Source organism: Ambystoma mexicanum, chromosome 11 (genome assembly GCF_040938575.1).
Source record: "Ambystoma mexicanum isolate Mex_15411 chromosome 11, UKY_AmexF1_1, whole genome shotgun sequence".
Classification (NCBI taxonomy): Eukaryota; Metazoa; Chordata; class Amphibia; order Caudata; family Ambystomatidae; genus Ambystoma; species Ambystoma mexicanum.
Genome location: NC_090934.1, coordinates 192,191,808 through 192,218,591, shown reverse-complemented (window position 1 = coordinate 192,218,591; position 26,784 = coordinate 192,191,808). Strand labels below are relative to the sequence as shown.

The window sequence follows — 26,784 nt, the reverse complement described above, 5'->3', positions numbered from 1 at the left end:
CTGGCCTGTCATTTATAAAAAGCAGTAGAGGTCACCTCCATTTAAGGAGGCAGCAGCCATTTGAAGAGGATGCTCCATTCCTAGAGGGGCCTCATTTCATGGCACTCTCACCCAGACCCTGGCTAGTCTGCCATTCCCTGTCCATAGATTGGTCAGGTCTTCACTTCCTGTCCACAGAGATTACCCAGCTCATCATGTCCTGTCCCCAGACCCTCACTAATTCATCATGATCTGTATTTAGGGAGTGACCAGCCCATCGTTCCCGGTATCTGGAGGCTATCAAGTTCCTAATTTCTCACCCACAAAGCCTACCCGGTTTTCATTTCTTCATTTCTTGTGCTTGGCCAGGTATCAATTTCCCTTTGCAGAACCTGACCATGACTTCTTTTCCTTTTCCCATAGTCTGGCCAGGTCTTAATTTTCTGCCTCTGGAGACTAGACAGGTTTTCATTTCTATTCCCCAGAGACTGGGTCTGGTTCTGTTTCCAGAACCAGACCAGGTATTTGTTTCCTGCTCCGGATCCTAGTAGCCAGGTCTTAATTTCCAATCCGAAAGCCTGGACTGTTTTTCATTTCCTATCCCCACAACCTGGTGCGGTCTTTGTTTCTTATCCCTGGAGCCTGGCTAGGTCTTTATTTCCCATTTCTAGAATCTGGTGAGTCTTCATCTCTTGTCACTGGAGCATAGTCAAGTCTTTATTGCTTGTCCTCAGACATGGCTAAATCTTTGAGGTCTATCCCGATCCTCCTCCCAAAATGCCTTCATCCCATTCCCCAAACCGTCCTTACCACCAATGTAAGGATGTTCAGATTCCAAAACCTCTCCTCACAGTGCCTATGATTTAAACCATATGCCAATTTGGTCCTTCGTCTCCGGCCTGTCTTTGTTCTATCGTTATCCTTCTGGAGATGTGACCTCCAGAATATAATACCATAGTAGAGATTAGATGTTCAGAATTGGTAATAAACATTCAGGCGTGTCCTACAGGTGTTGGTACAAAAGCCAAGATTATACCTTGAGAACAGTACACAATACTCCTTCCTGATCTAGTCCCTAAAATCGATACTCCGGTGGTGTCCTACCCAACTGGATACCATAGTCAGTGCGAGGCAGTCATATAACCCAGATAAGGCAAGCAGGTCTGAACACACTAGTCCCATGTAGCTTCATGAACTGTACTCCACTACTGAGAATAGAGCCTCACCAATGGTGTCTACATTGAGGGCACACCCTCACTTTCCCTGTCGCTACCATTCCCTATCCTCCCAGACATGTCTCTCAATCTCACTGCAGCCTTTTTGAATTGTTTAGCCACTTTGCGGTCATCCTGTATGATCAGGCAAAGTGCTCCTTCCTGTCCAGCTCTCACCATCCTATTGGACCCCTCTGGGCTTCCATGACCTAAGTGCATGCCTTTGCACTGGACTACTATCGTTCTTGACCACTGTGTTGGCTTTACTTAACAGAGCCCCCCTCCCTATGTCAGAATGTTGACTCATCTGTTATCAAGGCTTCAGTCTGGAACAATATCAAAGCTTGTGCAGACGTCTGTAAACAGTTAATTCCCTCCCACCCCAGATTAAAAGACCAAGGTTAGAATAGTCTGACAAGACATTTCCCCTGTGTACCCATGCTACCCTGGATCCTGTACTCCTTCCATTTAAGGTATTGGACAAATCATTTCCTTAACACTGAATTCCATTTGTTTCACCACCACTGATATTAGGCTGACTGGCCCTTAGCTGCTTGCTCCATCCATGCTCCCGCTTTTGCGGAGTGTCACCAGCTCTGCCTTTTTCCAGTCCCCTGATGTATCCCTATTTCCACTGTTGTAAAGAAGAAGGCTGTTGGTAGTGCTTCCGCCACATCCATTGGAACACATTGTCCTGGGCTGTATATCCTATCTGATGTATTTACCTTATTAGCACCTGGAGCGGTGAGGGCGCAGCCAATCAGGTTCCTTGGTTAGCAGGCTGATACTCCCAAGCTCAGCCCGCGCTCCATTGAACCTGCTGGCTGCTTCCCCCGCCCCGTTCCACCATCTTCTCTCCACCCATCCTTTCCTCTTCTTTTTTAATGTCTTTTTACTAGACCCATCGCCTCTCCCCAGCCCCACTTACCTGATTGTGGCGGAATTGGCAGTGGCACCAGCCGCAACAGCATCCCTGCATTTTGCTTTTCCAGCCGCCATGAAAATGGAAGAGGGGCTCTCTATTGAGCCCCGCCTTTCACAACCATGGCAGCCATCTCTGCAAAGTATTTTTATTCAAAGAATGGGATGTATGCGGCGTCACGCTAATTGAATCTTTATTTACATTTCCAGATAAAAACACAAGTTATAGGTGACGGCAGAATAGAAACAAGGAAAGGATATCTATCAATATGAACTTAAAATTAACAATTTATGTGATAAAATATATACATACCAATTTTCAACAGCCCCTCTCCCCCACCCCAATCAGTAAAACAAGCATAAGAACCATGAAACTAGTACAGATCCAAAAATGTACCCCAGATTTTATCAAAAATCTGCGACTTTCTTAGTCTCCTGTAAATTTTCCTCTCCATGTCCGCAAGTTTATACATTTCGTCAATCCATTCATCTGGTAATTGTGCAACCCGAGACTTCCATCCACGCAGGATCAATTTCTTACTTATTATAGCCCCTCTGAGAAGGCATTTCTTCTGGGACACTGTCAATTCATCTATCAGTTCATCACAACCAAGTATCATCGTCTTGAAGTCAAGATCAATGTCCCCACCAAGTACTCTCACGCACATCGTGGAAACTACCGACCAAAAATCCCTGTTTTTTTTAACACCTTGGGTTAATGCTTTGGTAAACCCGGGGTGCTAAAAGCATTAGTAATGTGTTCCAAGGGCTATACTGGGGTTAAACGTCCCTGTGCCCTGTTAAAGGCCCTCAATTCGCCCAGGTCTTGAACTCGGACTGCTGGGTTGTTTACCCCCGGTAGCCAGTGGAACACGTTACTAACTTGCATTAACCATCAAGTTTTTCAAGCTTCAGTTGGATTTAGGACGCCATTGTTTAGGAAAAGCGTAATACAAAGGTGAATGGAGAAAGAATTCAAAACATATATGTTTGAGCAAATGGTTTTAAGGTCAGGTTAAGTGTATCTATAAACCTAAAATAGCATACTGAAAAGGACAGTCAAATTAGATGTTTCTAATAACCCTCTGCTGCGCGTGAACCATTCTCTGTATGTTTTTCTGAACAATGCCTACTCTATGACCTCTGTGTGCGATTTAATACACTATTGCTGGACACCTCTTTGTCCTGTTGACTAACCCGTGTGTCTTGAACACCTGCCTCGTTGTCCTTCTTCTGTCTCTTGCTGAAAACTCATTTTTCCCTGTCTCTGGCCTCTCGGTGTCTCATTAACTTCTCTTTGTGCTTCAATGGACACCATGTGTCTCGTCGTCTTCTCTTTCTCTCTTACTGAATATCCTATCTTATTTTCCCCTCTCTATTTTCTGAACACCCCTCCTCCTTTCACCTCTTGATGCCTTTCTGAACATGTCTTTGTCCCGTTGACCTTTCTGTGTTTCTTGCTGAATTCTCCTTTGTCTTATTGACCTCCCTTTGTTGTTTGATGAACACTGCCTGCCTCCTTGACCTTTCTGTGTCTCTTGCTGAACTCTGCTTGGTATTATTGGCCACCCTTTCTTGTTTGATGAACATTGCCTGGCATTGTTTACCTTTCTGTGTCTCTTGCTGTACCCTCCTTTGTCTTATTGACCTCCCTTCATTGTTTGATGAACACTGCCTGCCTCGTTGACCTTTCTGTGTTTCTTGCTGAACCCACCTTTGTCTTATTGACCTCCCTTTGTTGTTTGATGAACACAGCCTGCCTCCTTGACCTTTCTGTATCCCTTGCTGAACTTTCTTTTGTCTTATTGAGCTCCCTTTGTTGTTTGATGAACACTCCCTGCCTTGTTGACCTTTCTGTGTCTCTTGCTGAACTCTGCTTTGTATTATTGACCTCCCTTTGTTGTTTGATGAACACTGCCCTAGCTCCTTGACCTTTCTGTGTCTCTTGCTGATCTCTGCTTTGTATTATTGGCCACCCTTTCTTGTTTGATGAAATTGCCCAGCATTGATGACCTTTCTGTGTCTCTTGCTAAATTCTTCTTTGTCTTATTTCCTTCACTTTCTTCTTTGATGAACACCAGCCTGCCTCGCTGATGTTTCTGTGTCTCTTGCTGAACTCCCCTTTGTTTTATTGACCTCCCTTTGTTATTTGATGAACACTGTCCTACCTTGTTGACCTTTCTGTTTTTCTTGCTGAATTCTCCTTTGTATTATTGACTATCCATTCTTGTTTGATGAACAATGCCAGGCAGCCTTGACCTTTCTATGCCTCTTGCTGAACTCTCCTTTGTCTTATTTGCCACCATTTCTTGTTTGATGAACACTGCCCTACCTCGTTCACCTTTCTGCCTCCATTGCTGCACTCTCCATTATCTTATTGACCTCCTTTTATTGTTTAATGAACCTTGCTCTGCTTCATTACCCTTCCTACATCTCCTGCTGAATTCTCCTTTGTCTTCTTGAACTCCCTTGCTTGTTTGATGCAATAATGCCCCCTCACTGACTTGTCTCTGTCTCTTGCTGAACTGTCCTTTGTCATAAAGACCTCCCTTTCTTGTTTGATGCAATAATGTTCCCTCACTGACTTGTCTGTATCTCTTGCTGAACTGTCCTTTGTCATAAAGACCCCCCCCCCTTTCTTGTTTGATGAACACCACCCTTCGTCGTTGACCTTTCTGTGTCTCTTGCCGAACTCTTCCTTGTCTTATTGACCTCCCTGTATTGTTTTTTGGACACCACAAATCTGCCATCTGGACTATTTAGTGTCTCGTTGACTGCTGTGTCCTTTAATACCCACAGATTGTCTTCTTGTCTTATCTTTGTCTCTTGATGAACACTCATTTGCACATTGACCCCTCCCTGTTGCCCTCTCTGTCTCATGCTGAACACCCGTTTGTCTTGTTTATCCCTCTCTGGGTCCTTTTGCGAACACCACTTGTCTTGTTGTCATCGCTGTCTCTTTCTCTTTTTAAAGAACCTCTCTCCTGTCGACCCTTTCTTATGTCCTTTAAGGAGCACCCCTTATCATGTTGATCTTCCCTTGTCTCTTGTCGACCCCGCTCCGTAGCTTTAATGAAAACACTGCTATCTGTCGAAGCCCGCCTCGTTGACCTCTCTGTCGCCTGTTGGCATTTTAGGGTTAACTCTATTTTTGGTTCCTCCACAGACAGAGCTGAGTAGCTGCATTTCTACACTGGTGGCAGGGAATGAGCGCGTTCAGGCTATAATTAGCCAGCTTGAGGAGTCCTGCAAAGCCATTGAGGTGAGTAATGTCAAACTGAGCCGGCCATTTGAAATCTGAGTCGCACAGATGAAACCAAATGCTGCAGTGCTGTATGATGGCAAATCCAGATGTCCAGACAGAACTAGGGGGTTACCAGCTGGGACAAAGATTGGCTAGTGGGTAACATCTTCAGCAGGACACAAACAGGTGGGTACTAGCAGTGGAACCATAGAGCTGGGTTGGTACTACCTTATGCGGGACAGCACTAAATGAGTGCCAACATGGGCAGTAGAAGACTACAAGCAGTGCAGGACATAGAAGGGTTGGAACCATCTGGGGAAGGACATTGATGGGTGTGTACCAGCTGTGGTATGACCAGGAACAGTGGGGAGCGGCCAGAAAAGAGTTGGTTAACTGCTGTGACAGGACAGTACAGGATGGCTTTCAACTGTGGATGCAAAGGGTCAGGCTGGGTACCAGAAGTGGCTTGACAAGACATTGTTGGGTTCCAGATGGGGCAGACATGATCAAAGTGTGCACAAGCCAAGGCAAGAGAGAGCTGATAGGCCAGAGCTGAGCGGGCATGGGCTTGGGTAGGATCAGAAAGGGTACTAGCTGAATCCTGACAGAACCAGGACCACATTACCTCCAACTCTCTCTTCAGAAATATCTTCCTACTCAAGCTCTTCGCTCCTCCACCTCCAACTCCTTCACGGTCAGTCTCTTTCCAAGCAACCAGTTGGGGCAGATCTCTCTCTTCGGCGGGCGCCACCCTCTGGAACAGCCTCCCTGCCTCTCAGAAACTTGAGCAGAACCATCTCTGATTCCAGAAGCAGCTCAAGACTTTCCACTTTGCTTCTGCCTTCTCTCTTCCTCTTCCCTGCTGATCTCCTGTCTGATACTGCACTGGTTACCTGGCTACCCTCTGAACCAAGGGCCCAGGTCCCTGCCTCCCAGTTGCACACCTGAACTGCCTCCTGGCAACCCTGCACTTGGGTCTGTATCTGCAACCCTACTGTCCCCCTACCTGCACTTAGCAGACATTGTTGTCTGCACTTAACCCTTGCACTGCCACCTGCTGGCCGCACTACTTGTTTTTGATGTTTTGATCCTGTGTCTTGCACTTGCTCCTCCTCTCCTTCCCCTGGCACTTTTCTCCTTCCCTCTCCCCTGCACCTGCGCAATCTCAACGTCCCTAGGACTAGTAAGATTGTTGTCTTGTCCTCCCTTTGTTTCCCCTCCCATTCCTCGTCACACCTTGAAACCCTTGTGTATAGGCGCGTTATAAATGCCATATCATATCATATCATACCATCTCACCTGATGCCTCCTTCGGCTGGATTTGACCAAAGGTCTAGTCCTTTGTTGACCTTTATACTTTGTTGCAAGCATATTCTTGGTAAAAGGGTTAAGTCCTTTTTTTGTCTCCCTGGTGTGATCTTTATCGGTCTGCTGGGCCAACTCGTCTCAGTCCTAGATATACTTGGTCTAGCATGTTCTTTTTCGGCCCAGTTCCTCCCAAATAGACAAGGTCTTGGATCTTACAACAGTACATGTTTCTACATGGTACTGAGCTCTCAGAAGAAGAGAAAAGAGAGTTAGGATGTGTGGTCAAGGTGTGATGTCTCGGTCATAACCTAGATGGTCATCCCTGTCCCCAGAGTGGGAGTCTCTCCCCATGAGAGCCTCCCGCTGTGCACCACCTCCAGGGGGACTGTCGGGTAGCGGCCTCACCACCCTGGTGTCATGGGAAGGGGCTCCCCCTTAGGGAGAAGTAACGACATCTAGGAATTTGTCACACATTTTTTATACTGTGCCAAATCACCACCCTACTAATCTCAGAGCGCCTAATAAATGTTCCTTCTACGTTATTGTCTAGGATTTCCAATAAGCTGCTTTTTTATGGCCATTGTTGACTGTTCTGGGTCCCAGAGCACATCCCGTGTTTTTGCCAGGCAATGGTTGAAATGTTTTCTCATTGAGATCTAGGGTGGATTGAAGGCCTATACCAAATAGCTGGATTCCTAAAAGGATAACTGGTTAGGTGACTTTGGTTGAGTTGGTTGGTTCACATGCTGGTTCCACCAGCGCTGCAAGATGCCTGTAATAATAGAACGGGGGGGGGGGGCAAGTGGGGCTTGTTCAATCGAGATATCTGCGTTGGGGGAACCAGGCCATTGTGTAAAACACAAAAGGCCACATCAACTGGATCCAAGATTTTGGGTAAAAGTTGAATACACTCATCATGCAAGCATTAGACAGATTCCTATTCTTACACCTCTAGACTTGGATTCTCCTCTTGCCGTGTCTCTGTATTAAGAGGTGCGCATTGCCATCATTTCTGCGGCAACCACTGGACCACAGACCTAGTTCCGTCTGCCTGTCACTGATTCTGTTTCATTGTAACTGGTATCCATGCATTCTTTTATGATGTAAGTCAATGAAGGTGTATTCTTTCACACAGGAAAACTGTCGACAGAAGAAGGACTCTCTGAATGAGACCCTCGACCTGCTTTACGCCATCCTCGAGGAGAAGAAGGGTGACCTACTCCAGAGAATCACCAAGGAGCAGGAGGATAAGCTTGGCTTCATCCAGACTCTGCTCCAGCGGTACCGGGAGCAGCAGGAATCGTCTTCCAAGCTGGTGGAGTCCGCCATCCAGTCTATGGATGAGACGGGAGTCGCAGCTTTCCTCCAGGTGGGTGAACTCTGGGGCTTGATAACTGAGTTTCTTTGAACTTGTATATTGTATCATAGAAAACATATTGTGCATTTTGTGATGCAAGCATCAGATTTGGGGCATATATACCTTCATATATATTGAACAGATTTAGATAGCAAGCCAGTGCATATCTTGTCAAGGACAGCTATGGTGGGCATTTTCCAAAATGGCCGCTCGACAAGCATATCCACCATTACTTAGAACATGTAGAACAAATCACAAGAACAATTACACTTCTACATTTTTATAAGAAAGTTTAAATCATTCATTTGATAAACATCTAAAAATGTTACAAACATATATATGTAAAAACAACATCACCAAAAAGTGACAATATTTTGCATCACCACCACAAATAAAGGCATAATACTAAAGCACAGTGTTTACGTATGCCTATTAACACTCAGCTTAACAGTCTGGCTGTTGCACTAAACACTGCATAGATACATTATATCAGACATGTCTCAAAAACTGCCCGAATGTTTCATCCCTTCACAATTATTGTCACTGGTTACAGGGACCTCCCCAGGGGAACAATGGTAGATGCAAACAATTGCACCAACTATTTCATTTGGCAAGGCGGATCTTGATAAAAAAAAGAAAAATTCTCCAGTGTTACACAACAACGTACTGAAAAACAGGTGCACATTTTAGATGAGTCGGGTTGTGTTACCACTGACATTTGTTTGCTTATATAATGAGGGTCATGCATCACTTTAGGAGAGCTGAAGTCCGTTGCTTAGTTCTGTTTAGTATGGTCATACCACCGTCATGAAGGGAATGACATGCCTTCGGAGTGTCATAAGAGGGGCTGATAAAAATGGCTGCCACGGCTGACTGAGGCCCGATCTGTAATGGCTGACTATCCTAATTGGTTCACAACAGTCAACATCTGTGCCAAAGGCGATGCTTTTATCACAAAATGCAGTTTGTGTAGCGTGTGGGCACCAGAACGCTCAGTTCTGGAGACTTCCCACGAACCCATCTAATAGAATACCCTGGGAGCCTGCTCAGACTGGCCTATGGGTCAATAGGCCAATGCCGAAAGTGCAGGCCCAACATGGTAGTGCTGCCCGGTTTTATTGGCCCATAGAGGGTCTGTGTGATGAGTTACTGTTCTGTGCAGAGATAGTTTAGATAGATGTTACTGTCCAAAGGTGCTTTAAAATGCACTATTCCCAATACGTTTGACCTAAACACTCCCTTATGTAGTGGTCAAACAGTTTGTTCAATGAAGTAATGAATATCCACTGGCGATGGAGGGCCACTTTTTTTTTATTGGTGCCTGGGCCTATTTGATGTCCCAGTCCAACCCTGCCTCAGAGCCATGACCCGGGGACACATCATGCAGTGGCATCAATGTGTTGTGAGGACGGCACATGCATCCATTCATTAGCTATTGATGCTTGGCATATAGAGAGTAACCACCTCCCTTAGGAACGTCCAGCCAGAGGCATTTGCTACAAAATCATGCTGTAACATCACTGTGGAACCCTCTTTTCGATGCTCTGATGATGCGTCACCATGGCAACTAGTGCATCGGGGATTACTTGTCCTGGCTGTGTGTGCTCTAGTGAGGAGTGCTCTCAAATGTGAGAACTCTGGTGTCTTTAGGTGGTCTGTATTGCAAGGGCGCATGCACATAAATAACGGTGATGAGGGGGAGGGGGTTTCTGGGCATTAAATATGAGCATGGAGCAAATGCACACACGGGTTCCTTAACAAAAGGGGGCACTTAAAGCATGTGGTATATAAGCTCCTCCCACTAGTAAATGCCTAGATCAGCTTTAGGGGGTTGGTTAACAAAGGAGGGCACTTAAAGCATGTGGTATATAAGCTCCTCCCACTAGTAAATGCCTAGATCAGCTTTAGGGGGTTGGTTAACAAAGGAGGGCACTTTAAGCATGTGGTATATAAGCTCCTCCCACTAGTAAATGCCTAGAACAGCTTTAGGGGCTTTGTTAACAAAGGAGGGCACCTAAAGCATATGGTAGTAAATGCCTAGATCAGCTTTAGGGGGTTGGTTAACAAAGGAGGGCACCTAAAGCATATGGTATATAAGCTCTTCCCACTAGTAAATGCCTAGATCAGCTTTAGGGGGTTGGTTAACAAAGGGGGGCACCTAAAGCATATGGTATATAAGCTCCTCCCACTAGTAAATTCCTAGATCAGCTTTAGGGGGTTGGTTAACATAGGAGGGCACTTAAAGCATGTGGTATATAAGCTCTTCCCACTAGTAAATGCCTAGATCAGCTTTAGGGGGTTGGTTAACAAAGGAGGGCACCTAAAGCATATGGTATATAAGCTCTTCCCACTAGTAAATGCCTAGATCAGCTTTAGGGGGTTGGTTAACAAAGGGGGGCACCTAAAGCATATGGTATATAAGCTCCTCCCACTAGTAAATTCCTAGATCAGCTTTAGGGGGTTGGTTAACAAAGGAGGGCACCTAAAGCATATGGTATATAAGCTCCTCCCACTAGTAAATTCCTAGATCAGCTTTAGGGGGTTGGTTAACAAAGGAGGGCACTTAAAGCATGTGGTATATAAGCTCCTCCCACTAGTAAATGCCAAGATCAGCTTTAGGGGGTTGGTTAAGAAAGGAGGGCACCTAAAGCATATGGTATATAAGCTCCTCCCACTAGTAAATTCCTAGATCAGCTTTAGGCGGTTGGTTAACAAAGGAGGGCACTTAAAGCATATGGTATATAAGCTCTTCCCAATAGTAAATGCCTAGATCAGCTTTAGGGGGTTGGTTAACAAAGGAGGGCACCTAAAGCATATGGTATATAAGCTCTTCCCACTAGTAAATGCCTAGATCAGCTTTAGGGGGTTGGTTAACAAAGGGGGGCACCTAAAGCATATGGTATATAAGCTCCTCCCACTAGTAAATGCCTAGATCAGCTTTAGGGGGTTGGTTAACAAAGGAGGGCACCTAAAGCATGTGGTATATAAGCTCCTCCCACTAGTAAATGCCTAGAACAGCTTTAGGGGCTTTGTTAACAAAGGAGGGCACTTAAAGCGTGTGGTATATAAGCTCCTCCCACTAGTAAATTCCTAGATCAGCTTTAGGGGGTTGGTTAACAAAGGAGGGCACTTAAAGCGTGTGGTATATAAGCTCCTCCCACTAGTAAATGCCTAGATCAGCTTTAGGGGGTTGGTTAAGAAAGGAGGGCACCTAAAGCATATGGTATATAAGCTCTTCCCACTAGTAAATGCCTAGATCAGCTTTAGGGGGTTGGTTAACAAAGGGGGGCACCTAAAGCATATGGTATATAAGCTCCTCCCACTAGTAAATTCCTAGATCAGCTTTAGGGGGTTGGTTAACAAAGGAGGGCACCTAAAGCATATGGTATATAAGCTCCTCCCACTAGTAAATTCCTAGATCAGCTTTAGGGGGTTGGTTAACAAAGGAGGGCACCTCAAGCATATGGTATATAAGCTCCTCCCACTAGTAAATTCCTAGATCAGCTTTAGGGGGTTGGTTAACAAAGGAGGGCACTTAAAGCATGTGGTATATAAGCTGCTCCCACTAGTAAATGCCAAGATCAGCTTTAGGGGGTTGGTTAAGAAAGGAGGGCACCTAAAGCATATGGTATATAAGCTCCTCCCACTAGTAAATTCCTAGATCAGCTTTAGGCAGTTGGTTAACAAAGGAGAGCACCTAAAGCATATGGTATATAAGCTCCTCCCACTAGTAAATTCCTAGATCAGCTTTAGGGGGTTGGTTAACAAAGGAGGGCACTTAAAGCATGTGGTACATAAGCTCCTCCCACTAGTAAATGCCAAGATCAGCCTTAGGGGGTTGGTTAAGAAAGGAGGGCACCTAAAGCATATGGTACATAAGCTCCTCCCACTAGTAAATTCCTAGATCAGCTATAGGCGGTTGGTTAACAAAGGAGGGCACTTAAAGCATATGGTATATAAGCTCTTCCCACTAGTAAATGCCTAGATCAGCTTTAGGGGGTTGGTTAACAAAGGAGGGCACCTAAAGCATATGGCATATAAGCTCTTCCCACTAGTAAATGCCTAGATCAGCTTTAGGGGGTTGGTTAACAAAGGGGGGCACCTAAAGCATGTGGTGTATAAGCTCCTCCCACTAGTAAATGCCTAGATCAGCTTTAGGGGGTTGGTTAACAAAGGAGGGCACATAAAGCATGTGGTATATAAGCTCCTCCCACTAGTAAATGCCTAGATCAGCTTTAGGGGCTTTGTTAACACAGGAGGGCACTTAAAGCATGTGGTATATAAGCTCGTCCCACTAGTAAATTCCTAGATCAGCTTTAGGGGGTTGGTTAACAAAGGAGGGCACTTAAAGCATGTGATATATAAGCTCCTCCCACTAGTAAATGCCTAGATCAGCTTTAGGGGGTTGGTTAAGAAAGGAGGGCACCTAAAGCATATGGTATATAAGCTCTTCCCACTAGTAAATGCCTAGATCAGCTTTAGGGAGTTGGTTAACAAAGGAGGGCACCTAAAGCATATGGTATATAAGCTCTTCCCACTAGTAAATGCCTAGATCAGCTTTAGGGGGTTGGTTAACAAAGGGGGGCACCTAAAGCATATGGTATATAAGATCCTCCCACTAGTAAATTCCTAGATCAGCTTTAGGGGGTTGGTTAACAAAGGAGGGCACCTAAAGCATATGGTATATAAGCTCCTCCCACTAGTAAATTCCTAGATCAGCTTTAGGGGGTTGGTTAACAAAGGAGGGCACTTAAAGCATGTGGTATATAAGCTCCTCCCACTAGTAAATGCCAAGATCAGCTTTAGGGGGTTGGTTAAGAAAGGAGGGCACCTAAAGCATATGGTATATAAGCTCCTCCCACTAGTAAATTCCTAGATCAGCTTTAGGCGGTTGGTTAACAAAGGAGGGCACTTGAAGCATATGGTATATAAGCTCTTCCCACTAGTAAATGCCTAGATCAGCTTTAGGGGGTTGGTTAACAAAGGAGGGCACCTAAAGCATATGGTATATAAGCTCTTCCCACTAGTAAATGCCTAGATCAGCTTTAGGGGGTTGGTTAACAAAGGGGGGCACCTAAAGCATATGGTATATAAGCTCCTCCCACTAGTAAATTCCTAGATCAGCTTTAGGGGGTTGGTTAACAAAGGAGGGCACCTAAAGCATATGGTATATAGGCTCCTCCCACTAGTAAATGCCTAGATCAGCTTTAGGGGGTTGGTTAACAAATTAGGGCACCTAAAGCATATGGTATATATGCTCCTCCCACTAGTAAATGCCTAGATCAGCTTTAGGGGGTTGGTTAACAAAGGAGGGCACCTAAAGCATATGGTATATAAGCTCTTCCCACTAGTAAATGCCTAGATCAGCTTTAGGGGGTTGGGTAACAAAGGGGGGCACCTAAAGCATATGGTATATAAGCTCCTCCCACTAGTAAATTCCTAGATCAGCTTTAGGGGGTTGGTTAACAAAGGAGGGCACCTAAAGCATATGGTATATAGGCTCCTCCCACTAGTAAATGCCTAGATCAGCTTTAGGGGGTTGGTTAACAAATTAGGGCACCTAAAGCATATGGTATATATGCTCCTCCCACTAGTAAATGCCTAGATCAGCTTTAGGGGGTTGGTTAACAAATTAGGGCACCTAAAGCATATGGTATATAAGCTCCAACCACTAGTAAATGCCTAGATCAGCTTTAGGGGGTTGGTTAAGAAAGGACGGCACCTAAAGCATTTGGTATATATGCACAAGGCAGTAAGAAGTGAAAAAGGTCTAGGCAACGCCCGAGATAAGGTTGTGCCCCAGGAATAGATAGGGCAGTCTGTAGAGTTAAGAGTGCAGGCACACTTCTGTGATGTGAGTGCTCGTGCAGGCGACTCACTGGAGTGTCAGAACCTTTGCACGTCCTAGGTTTCATAGATTGTTCTTTGGCACGGGTATATTGGTTTTTCTGAAGGGAACTGGGTCAGGAATGTGCGCCCACAGAGGGGAGAGAGGCCTTTGGGACAGTAAGCACTAGCTGGGGAAGAGCAATTCTACACAGGGGATCATGTTTAGTGTGTTGTGGAAGCAGCCTGCCACAGTCCAGGATGGAGGGTGGGGGCTATAGTATGGCACTGCTGTGCCGGAAGTACTGTAGACAGATGCCGCAGAGAGCAGTAGAGTATGTGGGTGGGGGTCTTCCACGTTCTCTTGGACAATCCTATATAATCGGAGCAATGGGCCCGTACGTATATTGTCGCCCATGCCTCAAAAGAGAAGGGCATTGACCCATTACAACCCACAGCTAAGATGAGGAGGGCCTTGACCCGAGATCATTCTCGGCTAAAAGAGAAGCACCTTGACTAAAGATGGATGGCCCGAGCCTAGACTAACCATACCTACAAGAGGCGAGCTTTGACTGAAAACCTTCTTTTGCTAGAAGAGGAGCGCCTTGGCCCAGACCATCCCTTTATAAAAGAGTAGTGGCATGGTCGTAGATCCTGCTTAGTTAATAGAGGAGTGCTTTGGTCCTGAACCATCCTTAGCCACAAGAGGGGAGTCTTGACAGAAGACCACCCTAAAGTACATCTGGGCCACGGACCTATCTCGGTTAAAAGAGAATCGGCCACGCCCAAACCACCCTTACCTACAAAAGATGAGCCCTGACCAAACATTCATTGCTTGAAGAGGAGTACCTTGGCCAAACACTCCTCAGCTACAAGAGTTGAGCGTTGGCCCTAGACCATCCTTTGCTAAAAGATGAGTACCTTGGCCCAAGACCATCCTCATCTAAAAGTAGAGATCCTTGACCCCTCTCCACGCTTGGGGAAAAGGTGAGGGACGTGGCCCGAGAGGTCAGCTAAAGGAGATTCAGAGCGCTTCAGCTTCAGGATGAAGACACAGGGGGCTGGTTTATTTGAATGTAAACGTGCACAGGGAGGGTGGGATGCAAGAGTTGTGGTTTGACCAATAGCTAAAAGATGCTTCACTGTCCACACCAGGCGAGGTCAGAAGGTTGTCACTTTGGCGGCTTGGGAGGCGGGTGAGCCTCGGTGTGTCTGGGTGATCACAGCCCAGTCACTTGGGATTCCTCGGCACTGGTTGCTGGCCATGATTCAGGGTCCCTTTCCTGGAGCCCTCTAGGCTCCCTGAAATTCCTACATTGGGAACCCCGCAATCTGCTGCTGCAGAGGGCTGCGCTGGGGTGGGTTGGTTGGTGCACTGCCTCTGCAGCCTGATCTAAATGCTTGGAACGGACCTTGACGAGTTCCCTAATTGCAGAAATATTGATTCCACCCTTGTTCAGTAAGTGATTTAGCCCGTGTGTGCGCGCATGAACGCTGCTCGCAGCAGGGCCGCGTGTCAGACATGGGCCCTGATTGGTCCATGTGCATTGCGCATAACCACGTACCCAACCCAGAAGTTGGTGACGGTGATTTGCAGCAGTGAGGCGCGCAAATGTGCATTTCGTAGTGGCCTGGGTATGTTACGCGCGTTCATTAGCACAAACCACGACCACATTCGCATTGTTACGGGCAAAAGCGCGGACTTTGGGCTCGTGTACGGACCTTAATCTCAAGAACCAATGCCCGCAACCACAATGGCACAAATGTTTCAGATATCTGGCCTGGGTGTGTTATTAGTACAACTGAGCTTTTTTGTGACAGTTTCCCAGTGTGATCATATGTATTTGACTGCTGTACTAAAAAGCTCCCTCTCTCTCCCACCCGCACCCCATCCCTCCTTCTTGGACTGTCTCCAATTACAGAACGCCAAACAGCTCATTAAAACGTAAGTAGCCCAAAGGCATGCTTGGCACCGTAGAGCGTGTGATAAGGCGATGAATGCATGTTCATGTGACGAGGAAGAGGGCACGCGACAGAGGGGGGAAGCAGAGGAGACCACAGACCAGAGAGAGAGAGAGAGATAGAGTGTGTGTGTGCGTGCGTGCGTGTCAGAGATGCGGCTGAGCAGAAACCAAGACTTATGGAGGGTAGGCCTGCATGAGCGGCAGCAGAGGAAAGCCATTAGCAGAAACAAGGGAGTTTGGGAGGGAAGCAGCAAAGAGGGGCCATGGCCATGAGCGGGCGCGGCAGCAGGCCTGGCTACGGGGTAGCAGAAGCAGAACAGAAGGAAGAGTGTTTTGGGGTGGGCAGTAGGGGCCCTGCATGTGGGGCAGAAGACCAGACCACGGGTAGAGCCTTGGAGGAGAGGCGTCCTGCATATGAGGCAGCAGACTAGACCAGTGTTTGGCAGCAGAGGTGCCCTGTCTGGAGCAGAAGGGCCCTACAGGGGTCACTGGGGGGCAGCATGGGGGGGCACTGCTGGGAAGATACTGGCAGCTGGGGGTCTCGATGGTTGGAATCTGTAGGGAGAGCAGCAGATGGTAAGAGACAGGGCAAAGCTGTAGTTTAGGTGCTAGAGGCCCTGCCCGCGGGCCCTCCACAGGGTGATGGTCCCACCAAGGGCGACCCTGGGATCAAGGGTCTGGCGGTGGAAGCAGCAGCAGAGGAGAGGACTCTTGCAAAGACGGCAGAAGAGGATTGTGGGTGAGTTTGAGAGGACCCACAGCCAGGCTTGTCCCTCGACCAGCAGTACCCAACTACAACCAATGTGTGCCAAATCACACAGCAATGTGGACGAATAGCATATGCACACAGCAATGTCGACCAATAGCATATGCACACAGAAATGTGTACCAATAGCATATGCACACAGCAATGTGGACCAATAGCATATGCACACAGAAATGTGGACCAATAGCATATGCACACAGAAATGTGGACCAATAGCATATGCACACAGAAATGTGTACCAATAGCATATGCACACAGAAATGTGGACCAATAGCATATGCACACAGCAAAGTGGACCAATAGCATATGCACACAGCAAAGTGGACCAATAGCATATGCACACAGCAATGTGGAACAATAGCATATGCACACAGCAATGTGGACCAATAGCATATGCACACAGCAATGTGGACCAATAGCATATGCACACAGCAATGTGGACCAATAGCATATGCACACAGAAATGTGGACCAATAGCATATGCACACAGAAATGTGGACCAATAGCATATGCACACAGCAATGTGTACCAATAGCATATGCACTCAGCAATGTGGAACAATAGCATATGCACACAGCAATGTGGACCAATAGCATATTCACACAGCAATGTGGACCAATAGCATATGCACACAGAAATGTGGACCAATAGCATATGCACACAGCAATGTGTACCAATAGCATATGCACTCAGCAATGTGGAACAATAGCATATGCACACAGCAATGTGGACCAATAGCATATTCACACAGCAATGTGGACCAATAGCATATGCACACAGAAATGTGGACCAATAGCATATTCACACAGCAATGTGGACCAATAGCATATGCACACAGCAAAGTGGACCAATAGCATATGCACACAGAAATGTGGACCAATAGCATATGCACACAGCAAAGTGGACCAATAGCATATGCACACAGCAATGTGGACATAGAAGTGATTTAACTCATGGGTAAAAAAGACACTACAATTTCACTTTGGTTTAAAACCGGAGACATCCAAACCTGTTATTAAATATTAGGGTTTAGGGGGAAAAAGAGGGTGTGTGCCCCCCCTTCCACCCCAAACGTTTATGGCACACCATTTTGTCCCACTCATTTGGCAGAGGCCCCTTTCATTCAGATGGCTTGTTCCCCCAGCTCCCCATCATTTTCAGCAAAGTTACTCCACTGGGTCGGCGTTCTTCCCCCGGCCCTACCTCAGGCCCTACCTCAGGCCCTACCTTGGGCTCACTTTGCTCCTTATCATTTGGTTTGGATCGCTCAACGGACCCACAATGTGACACAATAAGCGGTTACCAACATTTCTCAGTTCTGTTGTATCATGCCCGGCTGAAGATGCGTGGGGGACCATTTTGACCTTATGGTTCCAACCTCCACACCCCTTGCTTAGAGCGAAAAATCAGTCCGAGGCAGCGTGTGGGTGCAAACATCATAACTGAGACAAAGAAGTACAGCCTAGGGTTAATATATGTCTTATCAAGAGACTGCTAGCTACCTGGGAGCTGAAACTTAAAATGGCCACTGAAATGCTACACATCCTTCTTTGTCAGCACATTGCTGCTGTGGAGGAGTCAGCGTTAAAAGACAATGAGGTGATAACCCTTCTGTATCCCCAAGGGAAGTAATGGCAGAAGTGCTTGATTAAACCCAGCTTGTAATGTGAGTGTTGTAAAGCGCACATTTAAAACAGCACGAAAGTAACATAGAAAGGAATAGAAGACTGCTGACTGGCAACATTGAGGCAGTTGCCAGGGCCCCCTTCAACTGAAAAGATTGAAAGGCCCTGGCACACTCCCTGTGTATGGCTCACTGTTACCACCAAGGTAGGTGGCACAGTAGGACTTGAAGACAAGTACGAGCCTACAGACAGACACCAGGGAAAGTGGTGTCACCAGGCGCACCAACTGGCCAAGCTCTCTGGTTTCGAGTACGGTAATTTAGCACACCGCTAAGCAATAACTCCATCCAAGCGAGGTCGATAGGAAACAAAAGAGAACCATCCTCGTCATGCTCACCACCAAACAGAACTTGTTGGTGCGCAGCTCTTTGTAATATTCGGGCCCGGTTCGAGGTGAAGCCGCCATTGCGCTGGTCCCCACCTCATGAGTTGGCTCTGGTGGTGCCAGGCCCTGTGGTGCTCCTGCGGAAATCCCTCCCGGATTGAGGCACGCGTCTGGGGGCCAGTCTTGCTGCTGTCGTGCATGGGAGATCACAGGGAAGGCCTTGGGGAGGGACTAATAGGGAGGCGGTGGCGACAAGGAACTCAGCTCGAGGTCATACACAAAGTGACCTTGCACGTGGTGTATGACGAGCCACGTGTGCGAGAGTCCTCAAGGTGCCCTGCGTGGCAGGCAGCTGAGGTCTTCTGTGGGTGAGGGGGCACAACGTAGGTCTTCGGGCTGGAGAGGGGCGCTACAAGTGAGTTCAACAGAGGGGCCTACAAGTGGGGCGGAAAAGGGGCGCTCTCTGAGGCATTATTTCTATGAGGCACACAGGGCCCTGCAGGTGCAGGGGAGGGGTCTCTCTCGAAGCAGGACATATGTGCGGCACAGGGAGGCCCTTCAGGTGAAGCAGGAGGGCCCCTTCCTCAGTGGACCCCATGCCTGTGTGGGCACAGAGGTACTCTGCAGTTTGAGCAGGTGGGTCCCTGTCGCATCCTGTGTGAGGCACTGGCGGGCCCTGCACGTGAGACGGGAGAGAGGGGCCCTGTTTCTGAAGTAGGGGCAACAGAGGGGTCTTGTTGACGGGTGGGACAGGGAGGGCCCCCTGTACCCGAGCCAATCAGCAGAGGTGCTCTGTCGGTGGGGAGGAAAGCGGCTTTGCATGTGAGCTTGCAGGGGGTCCCTGCGTGAGAGGCAACGGAGGGGCCTTGCAATCAGGCAACCCTCTGGAGGGCCGCGCAGCCCTTGCCCATCCTGTCATTCCTCAGTGAGATTACAGTACCCCCCCCCCCCCCATACAGAGTGGTATTGTGCGACGCTAGGAACGAGCAAAGCTGGGGAGACACGTGCACACCCACGGGGCATGCCAAGGCGGCATTAGTGTAGAACGGCGGTCTAATTCTGACAGTGGTGCCAAGCAATCACCAGCAACTAGGAGAGTGCTGGGAGTGAAGGTGGCGGTGGGCGGGTGGGGGCAGGGAAGAGGGCGCGAGGAGGCGACGTTGAAGAGCATCTCCCGAGGCTCCTGCTTTATAAATACGCTTCTTTGAAGGCCCGGGCCCGGGCTATTTCGGCAAGGAATTCCTGGGCAGGGAGTGGGGCCCGTCTAATCTGACTGCATACCTCCTCGCGCGCACTGGTTCGCGCCCTCTCCCCCGTTACTCGCGCTCTTACTCCTTTTCTACCGTCTCTATGGGAAACGAGGGTGATTGCAGCGCAGCCCAGCGTTTGCTGCGCGAGCTCCAAAGGGCCTTGCAGTTCCATCCCTCCTTCAGCCATCAGACGCATCCCTTTCCCGCCCGTGGCCTCAGCTGCCCAGCATGGAAGGAATTTCTCCTGCTAATGGAGATTAAAGAGGGTGAAAGGGAACCGTAGAGCAGGGACATTTAGGTCGCAGCTGTCCCAACAGGATGCAACCCATCCCTGCCCAAATGGACATGGAGTGAGCACAGCTTAGAAGCACTGGTTCCCCTGGGTGTTAGCCAGTCCCGGTTTCCCATCGTGAGAGACGGGTTGTGGCACCTAGACTCTACATCTGATGATAGTTGGTCGCTTGGGCACCTAGACCCTACATCTGATGATAGTTGGTCGCTGTGGCACCTAGACCCTACATCTGATGATAGTTGGTCGCTTGGGCACCTAGACCCTACATCTGATGATAGTTGGTCGCTGTGGCACCTAGACCCTACATCTGATGATAGTTGGTCGCTTGGGCACCTAGACCCTACATCTGATGATAGTTGGTCGCTGTGGCACCTAGACCCTACATCTGATGATAGTTGGTCGCTTGGGCACCTATAACGTACATCTGATGATAGTTGGTCGCTTGGGCACCTAGACCCTACATCTGATGATAGTTGGTCGCTGTGGCACCTATAACCTACATCTGATGATAGTTGGTCGCTGTGGCACCTAGACCCTACATCTGATGATAGTTGGTCGCTGTGGCACCTAGACCCTACATCGGATGATAGTTGGTCGTGATGTGGTTTCCAGATTTGAGCCTCTAGGATCTTGGATGGGTTGAAGCACCTAGATCCTGTTATTGCTACCTGCAGTTGATATGTTGAAATACCTAGAACATGCTGGTGCTAATCATGGATGAATGGGTGCCTATAGCTGGCTGTTGCTGATCATGGGTGATGTATTGAGACACCTAGACCCCGATGCTGCTTATCGTGGGTGATGGAGTGGAATGGTACTAAGCAATGAGTGATGTTATGGGACACCAATTATCTGCTGCTGCTTATCATGGGTGATGCAGTGCGGCACTTATCAGTTGCTGATCATGGGTGATGTGTTGGGACACTTAGAACCTGCTGCTGCTAATCATAGGTGATGCAGTGCAGCACTCTGCTGACTTTGCTGACCACCTAAAACCGTCTGCTAATCGTAGGTGAAGCAGTGCAGCACTAAGCTGTTGCTGATCATGGGTGATGCATTGGGCAACCTAGAACCTGCTGCTGCTAATCATGTGGGTTGCAGTGTGACACATAGCTGCTGCTGCTAATCATGAGTGATGCATTGGGACACTTAGATCCTGCTACTGCCAATCATAGTTTGATGCGATAAGTCACTTTGCTGATCATGAGTGAGGAGTTGCAACACCTAGAACCTGCTGCTGCTAATCATAGGTGATGCAGTATGTCACTTTGTGGATCATGAGTGATGAGTTGGAACACCTAGAACATGCTGCTGCTAGTCATAGTTGATGCAGTGTGTCACTTTGCTGATCATGAGTAATACGTTCGAACACCTAGAACCTGCTACTGCTAATCATAGTTGATGCATGTGTCACTTTGCTGATCATGAGTGATAAATTCGAACACTTAGAATCTGCTGCTGCTAATCATAGTTGATGCAGTGCGTCACTTTGGTGATCATGAGTGATGAGTGGAACACCTAGAACCTGCTGCTGCGAATTGTAGGAGATGTGTTGTAGCACGTAAAGTCTGCTGTTGTTGATCATGGGGGATGGGTTGGTTATGGCGTGCATATCTGTTGTTGCTGACTGGGCTTTTATTGTATTCCCTGCTGCTTCTCAGTTACACAGGACCACTCAAGCATGTCCCATTTCTCTGTCCTTTTTTAAATGAGAGATGGGTTCCTTTTGTCTCTCTCTGTGTCGTTCTCCGCCTACGGCTCTACTTTTCCCATTCTTGCCTCAGAACCCCCATCTCCCTCTCTCCCTTTCTTTTCCCACTTCCCTGTCTCTATCTGACACCGAAGGACTTGATTCTTCTGCCCCTCCCTGGGGAAGGCGCTAATACATTTTGACCTCCTACCCCCAGGATCACAGACGCATCTGTAAGGTGCCGGATGGAGAAACTGGAGCCGGGCTTTGAGAACATGGAGCACTTCACTCTAGACCTGGAGCACGTGACGACTGCACTCAGAGGCCTGGACTTTGGGACAGGTAAGAGGAGAGGACCTCTCAGCAATAGCATCATGTGTTATATAGTGCTTCATGGCAGATGTCTCCAGAATTCAGCACTGAAGCAAATGGTCGCACTATGTTCCAGTTAAGTGGAACACAGTTCATTAGCCCGTGGAGGATGAAGGGTTGAGTCAACCCTCCTAGGATGCCAACATTCCCCCATGCATTACACTAGCGTGTGCCACCAGTTGAGTAACTTTTCTGAAAATGTTGGGGGGGACATACCATCTGAAGAAAAGGTGCCCCAGCCAAATGAATGGGGACAAAATGGTGTGCCATGAAAGTTGGGGGGGACAAACACCCCTGCCCCCCCCTAAAATTACGCCCATGTCTGCCACCCCCAGTTACCCCTACAGCTGCTTTACCCCTTCACTCTCATGCTACCATGTCTCACCAACTAAACCTCTTTCACTGGCATGACTCCCTCACCCCGAACCCTTCCAACCCATGTTGCGTCCCTCTCCACGCTACCACCCACCCACCCACGCAGCCGCACCACCTACACTGACTAGTCCTACCATCCGCACTTCCCCCTTAGGCATATACGCCCCCCCCCTCTACACTCAGACATCTAAGTCCAACAAAGTGGACTCCACACAGCAGCCCTGCTACATACCAATCCAGATTTCCTGATGTATTTAGAACGCATTCCATGCAATCTGTGATCAGCTAACAACCCTCACCCCGATGAATTTGTGGAAGGACCCCAGGTCGTCGAGCAAACACCTGGCAGCCAGGCAAGGCACTCTGGGATGCCCAGAGTTCTTTAGGGGAAGGGGGCGGAGAGGCATCGCCAGTATAGTTTCGTGCCTGCCCAGGAACTACGTGGGGATGCATGGGGTAAACAGGGAGGGTATACACGTACGGGGGTCTGCAGCTCTTTTGGCTAGCCAGATGTTCTGGACTACAATTCCCAGCAGCCGTTGCCAGCATAGTCTATGATGAGGGGCAATGGGGGTTGTAGTCCAAAACATCAGGCGTGCCAAAGAATGCAGAGCCCTAACGTAGAGGCGTCTTAATCCATAATAATATTCTGGGGTGCCATCATACACACTCTCTATGCAATAGGTGCACGTTTACAGGGGCGATCTGAAGGCGTGTCTTGTGACCCCGGCGAAGCAGCTGCGACTAGTTTGGAAATCTTGCTCTAAATGGCTTTCTCTCTCTTTGTGGTGTCGAAGGCGAGGAAGAGGAGGAGGGCGAGGATGAAGGAAGCGAGGACAGCGATAACGAAGAGTTTGAAGATATTCCGGAGGGGGCAGTGGAAGGTAAGGGGAGACGCTTTGTGTACTCGCCTTGTGCGGGTGGTCCTGGGGGATTAGGCTGGAGGGGAACGCTCCCGTGGGGGTGGAGAGTGGAGAAAGGTGCTGGGTGGGGGAGGGTGCAGAGGGACCCAAGAATGAGGGTGTTGCGGGCTCAGCTGTGTGGGGAGCACAGGGGCCTGCCTGCCATCCATCACTGCCCAGGCTCAAAGCCACAAAGGAACCCTTCAGCTGACCGGAGGAGTCACAAGGCAAGCCCTACTGCTCAGGGCATCTACAGCGGCATGTGAGCGAGAGGGGGTGACCGCAGCCCAGGGGCTAGACGCTGGCGGAGGAGAGGGGAGGGAGAGCGTAGAGGGCGAGAGAACAACGAGAAGGGACTGACTGGAGAAAGAAGAGGAAGGTGTATCTGGTCATTGCATCGGATCCATAGCATCAACAGACCAATTAATCTTAAAAATAGCATCGAAGAAAAATGCATCGAATGCATGTTTTTGGAAGGCAAAGGGTTTATTTTAATTTTAATGGGTTTTAAAGGGTAAACAAAGAGGGGTTAGGGGGACCGCCCCCCCCCTTTTAAAAAAAAGGACATAAAAAATGCATTCGATGCACTTTTTTTCGATGCATTTTTTTTAGATGGATTGGTTTGTCGATGCTATGGATGCCGATGGAATGACTAGGGACCCTAGAAAGCGGGGACTGGCTTCTAAGCGGGAGATCGTAGGAAGGGAGGAGAGGGCAGGGGGTGATAAAGAGGTGGGAGAGGGCAAGGAGTGAGAGACGGAAAGCTGGCTCTAGTAAGAGAACACTTCCTAGAGACAGCAGAGCAGGCTAGGGTTGTGAAGCATTCACCCGCCGCCTTTTGCTGGAGTTCCTTTGACTCCACCTAAAGACTCCACTGGAGAGCAAGCGAGGAACTAGATCGCGTGTAAAGCGACGAGTCTCTAAGAACTGGGGAAGAGATGCCGAGACAGGACAAGCCAGATATATTGCCATGGGGTCTAGATTGTCGATACCTGGCCGTCTAGAAGAGGAGTGGTCCATGGCACGGGCAGTAGTCTAGGGGTGCAAGGGTGGCCGAGGTGCCAGCAGTCTTGATCATAAACGTCCTGTGCGCCCTCCCAAGAGGACAGCTGATGCCTGACACCAGACGCGATGACATGGTCATCCCGTTGGGTACAGACAGAAGCGTGGAAGTTATGCATCCCCCTTGAGACAGCCACTGGGAATACGGTGGGCCTTAAGGGCATGGTCTCTCTACTCAGACTTCACATCAGAGGGGTGGCAGCTTTTCAAGAGATCCTTATTTTGAGGGACAGGAAAACATCCAGTTGTGAACTGGTCCAAGAACTAATATGGCTGTCCATAGTTTAGCCAACGATCAAGGCTCTCGGGATGGCCATAGAATACACAATGCACTCCATTTACCTCGTGCAGCTGATCCCAAAGCTCAAAAGTCAATATTATATTAAAAAAAATAATATTCAAGGATGCAGGACCGGCAGTCATGTTCTAACGGAAAATGTATGATCGTTTGGTTTCAGGCTCCTTTAAAGTCAATAGGGCCAATGAGGTTGGAGAAGAGCCAGACTGTGTTTCATTGAGTGAGACTGTGACTCTGATCCATTTAACAAAACTGCTGCCAGGGATGAGACACACACCAAGCGAGTCAGACTGTGCTCCAAGCTGGAAGACCCCCACCCAGTGAGTGAGACTGTGCTCATAGCTGGAAGACCTCCACTCAGTGAGTCAGACTGTGCTCCAAGCTATAAGACCCCCACCCAGTGAGTGAGACTGTGCTCATAGCTGGAAGACCTCCACTCAGTGAGTCAGACTGTGCTCCAAGCTGGAACACCCCCACTCAGTGAGTCAAACTGTGCTCCAACCTGGAAGCCCCCCACTCAGTGAGTCAGACTGTGCTTCAAGCTGGTAGGGCCCCACTCAGTGAGTCAGACTATGTTCCAAGCTGGAAGCCCCCCACTCAGTGAGTCAGACTGTGCTCCAAGCTGGAAGACCCCCACTCAGTGAGTCAGTGAGTCAGACTGTGCTCCAAGCTGGAAGACCCCCACTCAGTGAGTCAGACTGCGCGCCAATCTGGAAGACCCCCACCAAGCGAGTCAGACTGTGCTCCAAGCTGGAAGACCCCCACTCAGTGAGTGAGACTGTGCTCCAAGCTGGAAGCTTGGTACCAATCAGTGAGACTTTGCCCCAACAAATCCGCGAGCCTATGCCCCAAGGAGCAAGTGGGTGAAATGGGAGGCAGAATTCTGGGATAATTGAGAAGTGGGTTTGTGGGTCATTCAGGGAGGTGCATTGTTTCTGTTCCACTGAGCTGCTCCCATTGGGTTATTCCAAGCCCTGCTCTATGCACCGATAAAAGGCTTAACCACTCCCATGGGACTATTGGTCCACTCAGTACAAGCATGCCAAGCAGCCAAATAGTTCTGTCGCTAACTCCACCCCTCACGCACCCATTACACACTTATCACTTTGGCTAGCCTACACATCCACAGGTCCACCAATCACACACCAGCCCCGTTATGTATTGCTGTCCATCACCTTCATCACTCATATGGTGCTTTCTCTCCTCCAGGACAGCAGTGATTGAGCCACTGAACTCGGAAGCTGAGGAAAGCCCTCGCTGTTCAAACTGCCTGACGTGGATTGGGGGCGCCCTGGACTCGCGCCCCAGTGTGCTGAACCCTTGCCCCCCGTGCTGTGGAAAGCTGAGCGGGCAGAGCCTACTTGGAACGCACAGGAGCATCTCCCAGTCTGGGGGGAATGGGCGCCACCACCCATCACACGCCCAATGGAATGTGCTCAAAGCCAAGGGACACTTTTGTATGTTTCTCTATGGGGCCTTGGCCTCCATTCTCTATGTCCTCTCTCTGTATATAGCTGAATAGGACACAACCTTTGTGAAGGGATCTGGGTGTATGGCTGGACCTCGGAGCCCTGGTCCGGTGTTGTTTTTTTTACAGGCTGTGGGGTGGACACCCCACTTCGGTGCCTCCGTAATGCTCCATTTTACAAGGGGGAGGCCCGGGGTACCACTAGGATAGATTTCACAAGGACTTTCTGTTGTACTGTATATTGTTCAAATAAAACATACGGGTATGTAATTTACATGGCTCTTCCTCTTATTTGTTCACAATACACAAGCCTTACTTATATCCGCAACAAGAATGGTAGTTGCCGACTGAGCAGCAGGTAAGGCTGAGTCTGTTGGCTGACTGGGCAGCATAACGGAACAGCAGGTAAGGCTGAGTCTGTTGGCTGACTGGGCAGCATAACGGAACAGCAGGTAAGGCTGAGTCTGTTGGCTGACTGGGCAGCGT

At 48.5% G+C, this 26,784-nt stretch overlaps 1 protein-coding gene across 1 annotated transcript in view; it reads left to right on the top strand.

Moving 5' to 3' along the window:
• The window catches only part of TRIM63 (tripartite motif containing 63), a 37,266-nt gene extending 10,694 nt beyond the window's left edge, over window positions 1-26,572 (top strand). Inside the window, exons 4-9 of the mRNA XM_069622804.1 lie at window positions 5,281-5,376; window positions 7,802-8,035; window positions 15,772-15,794; window positions 22,039-22,163; window positions 23,366-23,452; window positions 26,040-26,572. Coding sequence (XP_069478905.1) covers window positions 5,281-5,376; window positions 7,802-8,035; window positions 15,772-15,794; window positions 22,039-22,163; window positions 23,366-23,452; window positions 26,040-26,050 — 576 coding nt within the window. The 3' untranslated portion in view covers window positions 26,051-26,572. The remainder of the gene's footprint in view (window positions 1-5,280; window positions 5,377-7,801; window positions 8,036-15,771; window positions 15,795-22,038; window positions 22,164-23,365; window positions 23,453-26,039) is intronic.
• Window positions 26,573-26,784: the final 212 nt, after the last annotated feature.